The sequence below is a fragment of the Tenrec ecaudatus genome, chromosome 1, assembly GCF_050624435.1.
Source record: "Tenrec ecaudatus isolate mTenEca1 chromosome 1, mTenEca1.hap1, whole genome shotgun sequence".
In the NCBI taxonomy this organism is placed as follows: Eukaryota; Metazoa; Chordata; class Mammalia; order Afrosoricida; family Tenrecidae; genus Tenrec; species Tenrec ecaudatus.
In genome coordinates this window covers 89,195,050-89,208,782 of record NC_134530.1, presented here as the reverse complement: position 1 = coordinate 89,208,782, position 13,733 = coordinate 89,195,050, and the positions used below count along the sequence as shown (strand labels likewise).

At 47.6% G+C, this 13,733-nt stretch overlaps 1 protein-coding gene across 1 annotated transcript in view; it reads left to right on the top strand.

The window, feature by feature from the left end:
- Positions 1-13,733, top strand: part of KANK4 (KN motif and ankyrin repeat domains 4) — a 97,477-nt gene that overhangs the window by 56,371 nt on the left and 27,373 nt on the right. The window contains exon 2 of the mRNA XM_075539960.1: positions 4,450-4,537. Within this exon, the coding sequence (XP_075396075.1) occupies positions 4,522-4,537 (16 nt within the window). The 5' untranslated portion in view covers positions 4,450-4,521. The remainder of the gene's footprint in view (positions 1-4,449; positions 4,538-13,733) is intronic.

Genomic DNA, 13,733 nt, shown 5'->3' with positions numbered 1-13,733 from the left:
CAAGTAGGGGGTGGGGTGGGGAAGTATTGGGGGTATGTTTGTGGAATCTGCTCCTGGGTACCATGGGGAAGGAGTGGACCCCGCTGGAACCATTTCTAGCATAGCCTGGTAGTTACACGTGGACTCGCCTCACTCACAGATTAGGGGCTTGGTGCCTGGATCCCCCCCCAACCCCCTGTGGTCGTGTGGTAGTGAGTACATGGCTCTTCAGTGAGCAAAAGAGGGAGCAAAATGATCCGTCCGCAAGTGGAACTAACTCACGGAAAGGCATGACCAGGCACCAACCCCCTAATTTGTGAGTCAGGTTCTGTGTATCAATTCTCATTTCATACACTCGCTGACAGTCCTGGGAAATAAGTGGCTTCTCCAAGTTACAAATGCAGAAATAAAGGTCTATGTTCACCTGAAGTTACCCGGTTAATCCAGGAAAGGACAGTTTATGTGATTCCCATCCCCCCCTCGTAGTTTCAAAGAGCCTCTGGGCTGTCTGTTCAAATTCCAAGTGTCAGTCAGTGCCTGGCAGGTTGTAAGGCTGAGTTGGGGTTGTAAGACTGAGTTGGGGATCTTTGACACTAGGATGGCGGAGACTAACACAAGGAATTAAGAGGTTTAGAACACCGAGGGGTCCTACAGTGTTTTAAATCCACCAGAAAGTTGTGAGACTTTTGTATTCTGTCCAGTAAAGCTATTTTCACGTTCTTTTGTGTTGTAAACAGAGCAGCTTGTGTTGATGTGGCAGTTGTTCTTGGATGCCACTCAACCAAGTTACATCAAAAAGAGCCCTGGTGGCTAGAGGTTCAGCTTTGAGCTGTTAACTGAAAGATGGGCAGTTCGAACCCATCCATCGCCGGGGAGGAGAAAGACGTGGCAGTCTACCGTCTTGGAAACCCTATGGGGCAGGTCTACCCAGTCCTATCGGTCGCTGTGATTCAGAATCAACTGACTGCAATGGGTTTTGAAGGAAACACCCAGGACTGTGGGGGAGGCTGGGGAGAAAGGAGAAGGGGCCGACTGCAAGGAGTGTGCCCTGGCGTGACAGATCTCGCCTTTCTTTCTGGGGTGTCAGGCCCTTCAGAGCCAAACCTGGGCGCCTTCATCTTCAGAGAGTCACCGTGGAGGCTACCTTTGGTGCCCAGTTTCTAAAAAATGGGGCTGCCTGCTCCCTTAAAAATTTATAGCCCCGGGAACTCCAGGGAGCAGCTTTCCTCTGCCTTCCAGGGTTCCTGTGAGTGGGAATGGCCTTCCTGGCAGTAGGTTTGGTTTGGCTTTGGTAAACTTGGAATGATTAATTTTAGTTAAACTCCAGTCGATGAGAGGTATTTAGACGTAGTGAAGTTTGACTTTGTGAGTGCCAAATAATACTGAGAGGTTTATGATCTGATTTGCAAGAAGTGGACTCCTAATTCTAGCCCAAGGGTATGAGTGTGGTTGGTTCCGAGTGATGGTGAGCGTTTACATAACCAGGACGCCTGTCTAGACCTAGGGGGCTCTTCTCTTGGCGAAGCGGTCTCTCTTATGGCTCAAGCAGTTTTCTTTCTCCTTGCCCAGAGGCTTTGCACGCATGTGAGAAACAGACTCACAGAGCAGGTACAGTTACCATCTCAAGGAGAACCAGGGTCAGTCAGAATTCGTGGACTGGGCTCACTTACAGGGGCACACAGGTATTTACCAACTACTTCCCCTCCCAGCACTGTGGAAGAAACACCCCTGCACCACTTTAAGATGCGAAGCCTTTCCTCCAGGTGCTTGAGTTTAATTGGTGAGACAAAAGAACATGCATGAACGATAATTAGTAATTAAAGGGCACACATAATTATAGGCATTTCCCTGGTTACAAACGTCTGACTTACATCTATCTATGTGTAGTTATGGACCAAGGCCCACTCAAAGCCTACTTAAAAAAATATAAATGTATCAATTTAAAAATTGATGGGCACTACTTTGCAGTGTGCACCAAAACATTATTGCCATTACTCACTGCCATCAAGTTGATTCCAAAACATAGTGACTCTATATAGGTCCATAGGGTTTCTGAGGCTCGTTCTCAACCTGTGGGTTGTGACCCCTTTGGGGGGGGGTCAAACAACTCTTTCACAGGAGTCGCCTGATTCATAACAGTAGCAAAATTACAGTTACGAATTAGCAATGAAAATAATTGTGTGATTGGGGGCGGGGGGTCACCACCGCATGAACTGTATTACAGGACCGCGGAGTGAGGAAGGCTGAGAAACACTGCTGTAAATCATTTACAAGAGCAGATAGCCTCATCTTTCGTCCTTGGAGCAGTTAGTGGATTTGAACCACAGACCTTGCAGATAACTGTTTTGTGTTTATCTGGCAGTACCACATTTCACACAACATGTTAGTTATTGGCAAGTGTTTCTTTAATGTTTGATATGCATAGAAAGGCATCCTGTATCCGCTATATTGAGACAAATATTTGACTAACTTCCGTTAGATGGAACTGTACCTAACTGCTCTGACTTTGTACAAATTTGACTCAAAAGACAGATTTAGGCATGGAATTCATCTGGCGACTTCCTGTAGAAAAGAGTAATTTTTAGAAAAGTAATTTCACTCGGGTTGGAAATGACACTTCTTTTTTCTTAAGCAAAATACCTATGGCCCGGCACCAATTTCTAATGCAATGCAGGACACATGTAACTCACCCTTTGGAGTGGAGCACAGCTCAAAGGAGCCTCCAAAATGACTTTTGATTTTCCAGCAGCCAACAGCTGAATTATCGGGAAAGAAGGAAGAACTGCGCTGGCAGCCGTGTCCCCACCCGCTCTGCGTCTTCTCACCTGGACACTGTAGAAGACCTGTCTCACTGTAGACCTGAGAGCCTCAGCCCAGGCAGCTTCGCTTCACAACACTGCTGTGTTCAAGAGCCGCTCTCCTCTGCTTGTCCTGGGTCTGACCCAATGTGTCTCCACTGACTGCCCCTTGAAGGGTCACATTCAGTCTCCCAAACCATCCATACGCTCACCCTCCTTGTCCCTAACTTCCCCTCTCCGGCATCTCTGGCCCTCCACCAAATGCAAGAATTTGCTCTTTAGAACACAGAACGCTTCTCTCTAGGCCGTTGCACCAGGTCCCTGGTGCGGTGGTGCATGCCGTGTGCAATTCTCCCAGTGGCACCATAGAAGAACAGCCTGCTGATCTGCATCCATGGAGATTACAGCCGAGGACACCCCTCGGAGCAATTCTTTGTAACATACCGCGTCCCCATGAGTTCATCAGCTTGACAGCAACAGGCTTGGTTTTCTGGCTTTGCTAGGTTGAAGCTGTCTAAAGACAAGGGAACGATGTAGGTTGACCTGGCTTCTGCTGATAGAAGCTTTGCCTGCCTGGCCTTTGGAGCTTCATGAGACCTGCTTATAGATGGTTCTGGGGAGGCAAGGCAGGAGGCAGGGCAACAGCTTGGAAGTCAGTCTCTGTACTCACAGCAAGAGGTAATCCTTAAGTTTCTGCTTGGCAGTCTCTCTACATTCTCTCTGATTTTGCATTCCTAATGTTTTCCAGACCTTTTCTTTAGTTAACTAACTGGCTTCCCTTTTATTCATCTTAGTTAGCTGGGGGCTACCCCGCAACCTCCTTTCTCACTCCCTGTTGTCTCCACCCTTTCCTTTTGTCACTTGTCCACTTTTCTGAAGTTTCTTGTCAAGCACATTGGAATTCCTAAAACCACTCTGTTTCCACTGCTGTAATGTTACGGGTAATTCATTATTTAGATGCGTGTGGAGTTACAATCATCAAATGCCAATATCCTCGTGATTTATTGTATTGGGGAAGGAGTTAGGTTGTTTGCCATTGTAAGAAAGACTCTTGGGAATGGATTAAAACTGTGGGGCACATTTATGGTCAAATCTCAAGGTACACTGATTCAGAACAAGGAAGCTTTTCTGCTTAGGTCGTCACTGATGTCTTCTGGCCACCTGAGATGAACTTGCCCTCGTTCTGCCCGTGCTTAGAAATTGCCTCTTGGTATTGGCTCCTCATCAAGCCTGGCAATGATGTCATCTTAGTCTTCCATTTGATTGGAGTGACACCCATCAGTTATCAGAATTCTACCAGCATAGTTTTCCACCGAGATGTGTTTCAGCTCTCAGTGGTATGGAGAGCGCGCAGTGCTGGTTGCCTGCTTTCAGCTCTTTCTTGTTTAATGTGTTGAGAGGCCTGGGGCAAAGCGCTGGACTTCTGAGCCTCAGTGTCCTCAGCTGTCAAACGAAGGAGATGGACCTTCTTGAGTGTCAGCCATGTCTACCATTCCCTGTGGACACACCCACAATTAGGCTCCAGGAGGGTGTGCAGGCTTCTACTCCCCCACTCTGAGGGCCGCCTCTGGCAGAGAGGGAGAGAAGATGACTCCTTTCCTGGGGGCTGTGTTTCTCAGTATTTGTTCAAATTCTGTAAGACTCTCTACTCCTCTCTCCTTCTGTCTTTCAGAATTTCCAGACCAGTTGCACAGACTCCTTGGATGAAGAGTGCCTGAGAGGCGAGCGGTCTGCATTCTTTACGATGGAGAAAACAGATGGTATGTGTTTTATCCCCTGGCTTTAACATGAGCACTCAGAGTGGAAAGGGGTTGTTCCCATAAACCCTGGAAATAGGCTAGGCAAAACCTACATGGAGATATTCCTCAAATAGGTGGTGGTAGGAGGCCCAACCCAAGTATTTCAGATATAAATTTTAAAAGGCGATAGAGAGTGAGAATGTAGCCTTATATTACATTTACTTAAAATGTCGAGTGTTTTCTCCTATCCACACACCCACGTTCCTTGTTTATAGATGAAGAACTCAGGGTCTAGAGAAAAATGCACAATATGGTTTTTTTTTAAAGCCTCTTTTCTTACCTGCGTGGCTCTACAAGGCATCGAGCTTCTGGGAGCTCCTCTCCCCTCTTGTATCAGTTAACTCTGTTGTGTAACAAAGCACCCTCAAGCTTAATAGCTTAAAATAACAGACTTTAAATATTTCTCAAAAGATTCAATATTCCATAAATATTTCTCAAAGGACTCTGTAGGTTGGCCCACACCAGAAGGGATTGGCTGGGCCCTCATCCCAGTTGTGGATCAGGTTGGCTGATCTTTGGTGGACTCACACGCTTGCATCTCTTGGGTGGCTTGGCTGGGGCTGCGTGGTTTGGAAAGACGATGCTTATCTGTGTGGCAGCGGACTTCACCTCACCGGGGCCATTGCTGGCCACTTGGCTAAGTGCCTCTCGTCAAGCAGCAAGCTCAGCCAGAAAAAATATACACTGCCATCAAACCGATTCCAACTCATGGTGACCCTGTAGGGCAGGGTAGAACTGCCCCTATGGGATTCCGAAAGCCTCATCATCTGCATCCAGAATGGCTGGCGGTTTCGAACTGCTGACCTCTCTATAGCAGCTCAAGGCACCACCACTAGGGCTTATTCATGTGGTATCATGAAGGTTCCGTTCGTAGTAGGAATCAACAAACCCCAGTGTACAAACAGTTCTCCACACTTGGTTACCTTGGCTATAACGGCTATGGGCAAAGGAAAACAGAAGGCTAAGCCCAAATCAGTGTGGCTGGGGAGCACCGCAGGGGCGTTAGCTGTGCCTGTTTTGGCCAAAACCCTGGCTCGCCTCACCTCTACACAGGTAGGAAGGCCTGCTTAAGGAGTGGGTAAAGGATTCGTGAGATCATAGGAGTCACGTTGTTGAGTTCTAGTTCTCTGGCAATGAAATGTGTAAGCGGAGCCCTGGTGATGTCACGGGTGAGCACTCTGGTGTCAACCAGAGGCTGGTGATTCGAACCCCCCTCTCCGGAGAAAAGTCCCGGTGGTCTGCTCCCATAAAGATTACAGCCTGGGAAGCCTGGAGGTTGTTTCCACTCGGCCATATGGCCCCATGGGGTGCAGTGGACCCCTGGCGACTAACAGCATCACAACAAGAGCACCATAAACCTGGCAATAAATGTCTCCCCTGCCCCTGCCCCAGGAAGCCCACCCCCACCCCTGTCTCCTGATGTCTGAGGAGATGCTTTTTCCACCTTAGGAAACAGGAGAGCCTGTAACCCCCATGGCCCTGCCGGGGGCACAGGACTGAGGGACCAGACTTTGGCTCCCAGCCCTGCCTCTCCCTTTTCCCCAATGCAGTTACCGTACATTTCAAGAGTCTGCTCTCTCCCAGAGCGCTGCCTTCTTACTGCCTTACAGGAAGTGGTCCCCCAGAACACTGCTAATTTCCTCTTTGCCCCAGGGGCCTGCCAGCCCTGGCTGCCTCCAGTCCCTACTCAGCCCCCCCAGGGGACCGCTCCTTTCCTTGCAAATTAAGGGCAGCACCGGGGAAAGTCTCCGTGGTCTGCCGCCTTGGCGTTTTCAAGAGCCTCATTTCATTCCACTTCCTTCTGCATTTATTTTTTGGCCACTTCTCTCTGGTTTCTGTTTTCCCCGTTTCTTTCAGCAACTGAGTAGTGGATTTTGAACATTTCTTAAGTGCCCCACTTTAAGTGCCTCTAATTGGTTGTCCCATCGGCCACATTCGGTTTGTCTCCTAAGACATTGAGTGGGACACCACCCCGCCTCCCTCATTCCCCAAGTCTCTGTCCTCATGTTTGGGTGCAGCTCTTATTAAACAGGCGCGATCTTTGTGGGTCCTTCCCAGAGGTCGAGTGATCTAGGGAGCATTCAGAGGGAGGCCCTCCAGACCCTCGGGGTCGCATACATCTTGTTTCTTTCTTCCCCTTGACTCTTTTTCGTCAACTCCTGTGTCCACTGGAGTCTGTAGTCCTAACATGGAGTTAAAGATTCTGGGGCCAAAGCATGTCCTCAGGGAATCCTCCCTGACCCCGCCCAGCCCAACTCAGACCCACCGCCCTTAGACCACTTCACTGAGCAGCTACTATGTGCCAGGCTCTTTACCACCCTTAATGCGAGTAACAATCGCGGCTCCTCCACAAATTAGATGCTATTACCTCAACTCTACGCAAGTTATGGGGTTGTTGTTTTCTTTAGTCATTTATTGGGGTCCGTACAACTCTTACCACAATCCATGCATACATCCATTGTGTCAGGCACATGTGTACATCTGCTGCCATCATCATTCTCAAAACATTTGCTTTCCACTACAAGTTCTATTTTCTTAGTTAAGAAAAACCCTCACTGCCATCAAGTTGATGCCAACATATAGTGATTCTGTAGGACAAGGGAGAACTGCCGCTGTGAGTTTCTGAGACGAATTCTTTTTTTTTTTAATCATTTTATTGGGGGCTCGAAAGGATTTTATCACAATCCATCCATCCATCTATTGTGTCAGGCACATTTGTACATCTGTTGCCATCATCATTCTCAAAACATTTTCTTTCAACTTGAGCCCATGGTATCAGCTCCTCATTTTTGCCCCTCCCTCCCTCCCTCCCCCTTGATAATTTATTTTGTCATGTCTTACACTGTCTGGCGGTGAGACTGATTCTTAATGGGAGTTGAAACCCCTGTCTTGCTCCTGCAGCGCACCGGTGGTGTAGATCGGGGCGCTGTGGCTCGCAGCCGTCCCCACTGCCCCACCAGGGCCCCTCGACCGCCAACAGAAGCACAGCGATTCAGCCCTTCCCCAGGGCCACACCGGTAGCAGAGGACAGAACCTGAATCCAAATGGAGCCAGTTGGCCATGTGCTGGTTTGTGGAATCTAAACTTCTTTTGAGCAGAGACAGATCATTTCATAATGTCTGCCCTGGCCCAATGCCTGGAATTCTGAACTACTGCATACCGGTCACCAGGTAGAATTAATGAAACCCAAAAACCAAATGCACTGCCATCGAGTTGACGCCAACTTTTCGAGAGTGTGTATGACGGCGTAGAACTGCCCCTGTGGGTTTCCCAGACTATAACTCTTTACAGCAGTGGTTCCCAGCCTTCCTAACGCTACGACCCTTTAATGCAGTTCCTCGTGTTATGGTGACTCTCCAACCATAACATTATTTTCATTGCTACTTCCTAACTGTAATTTTGCTACTGTTATGAATCGGGTGACCCCTGTGAAAGGGTCAGTCAATCCCCAAATGGGTGGTGACCCCCAGGTTGAGAACTGCTGCTTCATAGGAATATACAGAGCAGCTGATGGTTTTGAACTGCTGACCTCGTGGTTAACACCCCAGTGCATACCCACTGTGCCACCAGGGCTCTTAGTGTGAGTGAAAGTCTCCCGGCATTCAAATCCAGTTATCCTCATGCACTTAGAAGAGGTGCAGAGTGGTGGGTGGCCAGCAGTGCAGCCAGATGGTGTGTGTGTTTGCTGTGTGTGCGTGTGCATGCTTGTCATGCCCCACAGTGCCAGCTTAGTAAAGCCCCTATTAAACCCGTCACTCTCAATAGCTGCTCAGTCTCACCATCTCCTTTGGTTCCCCTCATCTCCCTTGTGAAAGATTTTGCCTTTGAGTTTGCTGTGTTTTATTTGATGCTATTATTGTATTTGTGCTCTGGACTCGCTCCCAGAGGCCGCTGGGTAAATCAGGGCATTTTGACGGAATTGAGGCAATAAGCAGATAAATAATGCAGCCTCTCCTTTAGGAGAACTATTTGCCTTCTAGGTCGTAAATCTTCCCTCTGCTTAACTTAAGACAAATATCTCCTCTCTGATTTGGTCCATCTTTGTATGCTGTGGACATAGGAGGATAGTAGAGGGCAACATGGAAAACCGACATTCAGCTAGCTGCAAAAGAAACGGCTCCCATTTCCTTAGGTGGCCAGTGTAACTCTCAGGGGGAGACCAGGATGAAAAATAATGTGAGCAAATAGGAGTCTTTTGGAGTTTTTTGGGGGTGAGGAGTGTTTATCCCTTGCCCACCTAAGGCCCAGGTATCTGCTCTAAATGCAATGGAACCCTCCAAGTCCGTCCTTTGGATCAGCATGAACACCTCATTCTGTTCCTTACTCTTGTTGGAACCTAAGAGCCCACAGGCCCCATGCTTTACTTAGCCTGATACCTGGTAGGCTCTCTTGGGTCCGTGTTCATAAATTCGGCCCTCATGTGCCTGGTTGGCTTCATTTAGTTCTTTGTTCAGCTCTGCACATCCCTAAGCATGGAGCGGGGGGGGGGGGGGGAGCACCTGACAAGCATGTGATGTCAATCAAAAGAAGAGGAGACCTGGAAGCCCAGTGAGAAGAGCTCCACCCCCATCTGTCACCACCCTGAAGGGAAAATGTGCCCAAGATTGGTCATGCCATCATTTGTACCTTCCCTTTCCCTTGCCTGCAGCGTCCTTCACCTTGAGCGGGACAGCAGTTTCCCAACTAGTCTTGGAGCCTCTCGTTTGTCCTTCCGCTGATCCTCTACTGTTTTTGAAATCATACTTTGACCAAGCCACTGCCTTGCTTCAAACTCTTCAAGACTCCTGTTGCCTAGAAGTGAAACCTAAGCTTGTTAGCGCGACAAACTAGTTAAGTTACTTCTTGCTCTAGCTCTTGATTGCCTTTCCAAGTTTACTTTTTCTTACCACCCCCCTATACGACCACCCTTAAGTTCCAGCCATTATCAGTTACCTTTGGAGAGCCCTGAAATATGATACAGTCTCACACTTCCTTGCCATTGCACATTCTCTGACACCTGTCAGAAATTCCTGTTGTAGTGATTTATTGCTACATTCTAAACCAACCCAAAATCTCACAGCTAAAACAACCACTTTCTAGGGAGTTTTGGGTGTTAACAACGAGCCTTGGTGGCCCAGTGGTGACGTGCTCAGCTTTAAACCGAAAGATCAGTGATGCCAACCCACCAGTGGCTCCACGGAAGAAAGGTGTGATGATCTGCTTTCCACAACAATTGTTGTTGTTGTTATGTACCATCAAGTCAGATCCGACTCATAGCAACCCTTTGTACAACAAGAGGAAACGCAGCCAGATCCACGCCTTCCTTGCAGTTGTGATGTTTGAGCCCGTGGAGGCAGCCGCTGTAGCCAGGCGTCTTGTATCAATTTGTCTGCCTCTTTTTCGATGTCCCTCTGCTTTCTTTACCACACGTGATAGCCTTTCCAAGGGACTGGTCTCTCCCGATAACATGTCCCAAGTAAATGAGGCAAAGTCTTGCCAACCTCGCTTCTAAGGAGCATTCTGCTGTACCTCTTCCAAGACAGATTGGCTTGGTCTCCTGCAGTTCATGGGACTTGCGATATTCTTCACTGACATCTTCATTCTGATGCGCAAATCTTCTGTCTTATGCATTCATCATGCAGTTTTCGCATGCGTGTGAAACAATGGAAAACATCGCGGCGTGGATTGCACATGTACCTGAGTCCTGAAGCGACATCTTTACTCTAGTACTGGAAAGAGGTCTTGCGCAACAGTTACCCGATGCAATACGTTGGGTTGATTTCTTTTTTCTGGTTGATTTATTGGCTGCTACTTCCATGAGTGTTGGTTCAAGTAAAATGATGTCCTTGGGAACTTCAGTGTTATCTCCATTCTTGTGATGGTCCATTGGGAGGGATTGATTAATGGTCTCTGTTCATACGACCACTCAGCATGACCGGCGTGAGCTTCCTCATACCATGGCAATTTGAGGGAAGTGGACGTTTTACATGGAGACTGGAGACCCAGGTGAAAGTTTCCTGGCTTCTTGTGACCTAACCTTGGAAGATCCTCAGCATCCCTGCTGCCATGTTCTTTTGTTCACCGCAGACCCAAGCCAGCCAGGATTCAGAGGCCTGGGGATACAGACTCCACCTCTCAATGTGGGCTTAGCTTGATTGCAGAGTGTGGAGGAATTGATGGTGGCCCTCATGGAGATAAATTGCCACCATGTCTTCCACCCTCTTGTTCCCCTGGCAAATGCCCATTTATTCTTCCAATGCCCAGCTCCTGTGTCACTTATGTGACATCCTCCACTTCTTACCAAAGCAGAAGTAACCTCTCCATCTAAGAAAAGAATTCTAAAGAAACTGGGGGGGGGGGGGAGTACAGGAAAGAAGACTGTACTTTTGTTTCCCATCTGATCCTACAACGTTTTCTTTGTTAGCATCTCTCCTGCTTGGTCATAACTGATCTGAGGACAGTGGATGCCCCCACTGTATCTCTGTGCCCTTAGGATCTAGCTTAGCAACTGACACGCAGTATCAATAAATAGTGGTTGAGTAAGATGAGTGCTTTGCTGTGCTTTTTGTAGTGTTAGCTCCCAGGATTCTGTAAGCCATCGGCCAGTCCCTATTGATTGAGCCCTTCAGTGGAACCAGCACTGAGTCACATGATGGCCGTTTCCATCATGGAACATTTGTTCTCTATGTGCCCAGCTCTCAAGAAAATAATAATTATACTACCTAGCAAGAATCACTGCTGCTGAAGGAAAAAGCCCAAGCTGGACTGAAGGCATTAGCTAAAAATGAGGTGCTAGGAATTGCTGGAACACCAGTTGAAATGTTTCAGCAAGCAGATGAAGCACTGGAAGCACTCACTCGTGTCTGCCAGGACATTTGGAAGACAGCTACTTGGCCAACTGACTGGAAGAGATCCGTCTTTGTACCCACTCCTAAGAAAGGTGACCCTACAGAATGCTCACATTATAGAACAGTATCATGGATAGTACATGCAAGTGAAATTTTGCTGGACATTATCCAACAGCAGTTCTAGCAATACATTGGCTGGGAACTGCCAGAGCCTCAGGCCAGATTCAGAAGAGCATGTGGAACATGGGATACCATTTCCAGTGTCAGGTGTATCTTGGCTGAAAGCAGAGAATACCAGGAAAATGCTTATTTGTGTTTTATTGATTATGCCAAGGCATTTGATTGTGTGGATCATAACAGACTACAGATAGACTTGAGAAGAATCGGAGACATTTCAGAATACTTCATTATGCTTATGTGGAATTTCTAAATGGACCAAAAGGCAATTGTGTGAAGCAAATAAGGAAATACTGCCTGATTTACAATCAGGAAAGTTATGTGCCAGGGTTTTATTCCTTCCCCATACTTATTCAATCTGTATGCTGAGCAAACATCAGAGAAAATGGATTATATGAAAAAAATGTGGTATGATGGGAGGAAAGCTTATTAACAACTTTTGATGTGCAGATGACACAATCTTGGTCACTGACATCAATACGGATTACAACTCAATGTAAAGAAACCCCAAATCCTCACTACTGGTAACATTTTGCTAAATAGAGAAAAGATTGAAGTTGGCAAGGATTTTGTCTCGCTTAGATCCACAACCAATGCTCATGGAAGCAACAGTCAAGAAATCACATGACACATTGCATTGAGTAATTCTGATGCACAAGATCTCTTTAAAGTGTTGACAAGCAAGGATGTTGCTTTGAGGACTGTGTGCCTGCCCCAAGCCATAGTATTTTCAGTTGAACATGTGAACATTGGTCATTGAATAAGGGATACTGAAGAGAATCGAAACATTTGAAGTGTGGTGCTGGAGAAGAATATTGAAAGTACCATGGAAAGCCAGAAGAAAATGTGTCTTGGAAGAAGTGACAGTCAGGCTGTTCCTTAGAAGCACAGATAACGAAACTTTGTCTCAAGGTATTTGGGACATGTTCTCCAGCGAGACTACTAGGATATCCTGCGTGGTAAGGTCAGCGAAGAAGACAAGGGCCTTCGATACGATGGATGGACGCTGTGGCTGCAGAAATGGGCTCAAACCTAACAATAATTTGGAGGCTGGTGCAGGACCACGCAATGTTTTGTTCTCTTGGAGATAGGGTGGATATGAGTCAGGACTGATGCCAGGGCGCCCAACAACTCCCATAAAGGTTCCAGATCTTGGGAACCCAAAGGGGCCGTTCTGTGCCGTCTTTCAGGGCCAATATGAGTTGGAGTCAGCTCGATGGGGGTGCCTTTGGGCTTTGGAGCACACATTGAACGCTCTTCTCGTGCTCGGAATTGTCCTAGGTGCTTAACATTTTAAATGGTAGATTCCTGTGATTATTCCCATTTTACAGATGATGGGAAATGGCAAGGCTAAATAATTTCCCCAAGGTCACAAAGCTGGTGTGTGGCAGAGCTAGAACCAGATTCCAGTCTCCACATCTGTAACCTCTGCTCTCCAGTAATGTTCTCTCCTGCGCATGGCATTTTGAGAGCTTATTTTGCAGCATGTCAGTGGTAATCAGGGTTGTCATAGGAACATTGAAGGAGCGAAGACTATTTAACCCCAAGAAGAAGCTACTCAGAGACAAATCTCTGTGGATTCATGTATTCTCAGGGTCTTAGGATCCCCTATCGGCATCAGTAAATGGGGACTGCAAGGAGATTGTTGGTGCCTGGGTGCAGTGGTGGACTTTCTCATGGAGATGTCCCCAGATAGTCCAGGCTCCCCGGAAAAGTCCTGAACCCCACCATCTCCAGCAGGATACATGCCCCTGTCCCTCTCCACATTGATTGGCCCGCTTCCCTCACCATCTTTTGGACAGTGCACTTCAGCTCTGGACTCAGCTGCTCCCTGGCCTTGATGTCCTCTTTCTGCTGTTGGAGGGCAGCTCTGGCCTGGGCCAACTCCTCACTCCTGCCAGACAGTTCACCCTCAAGGACTGTGACCTGCTGCTTTGGGTTGCAGATCCTACTGAGACCTGCCCTGGCAAGGCCCAGGCTTTCCTCCGTTCCCTGGATGCCGATGCTTCTCACATCAAACCAAGTCTTCGAGAAATACGATTCTCTCCTCCCTTGGCAAGATTTGGTGCAAAAGACCATGGGTTGTGCATGATTCCTTGTTCCAATTTTCTCGGCTATTCATGAACCTGGAGGCTCACTTAAATAATGTAGAA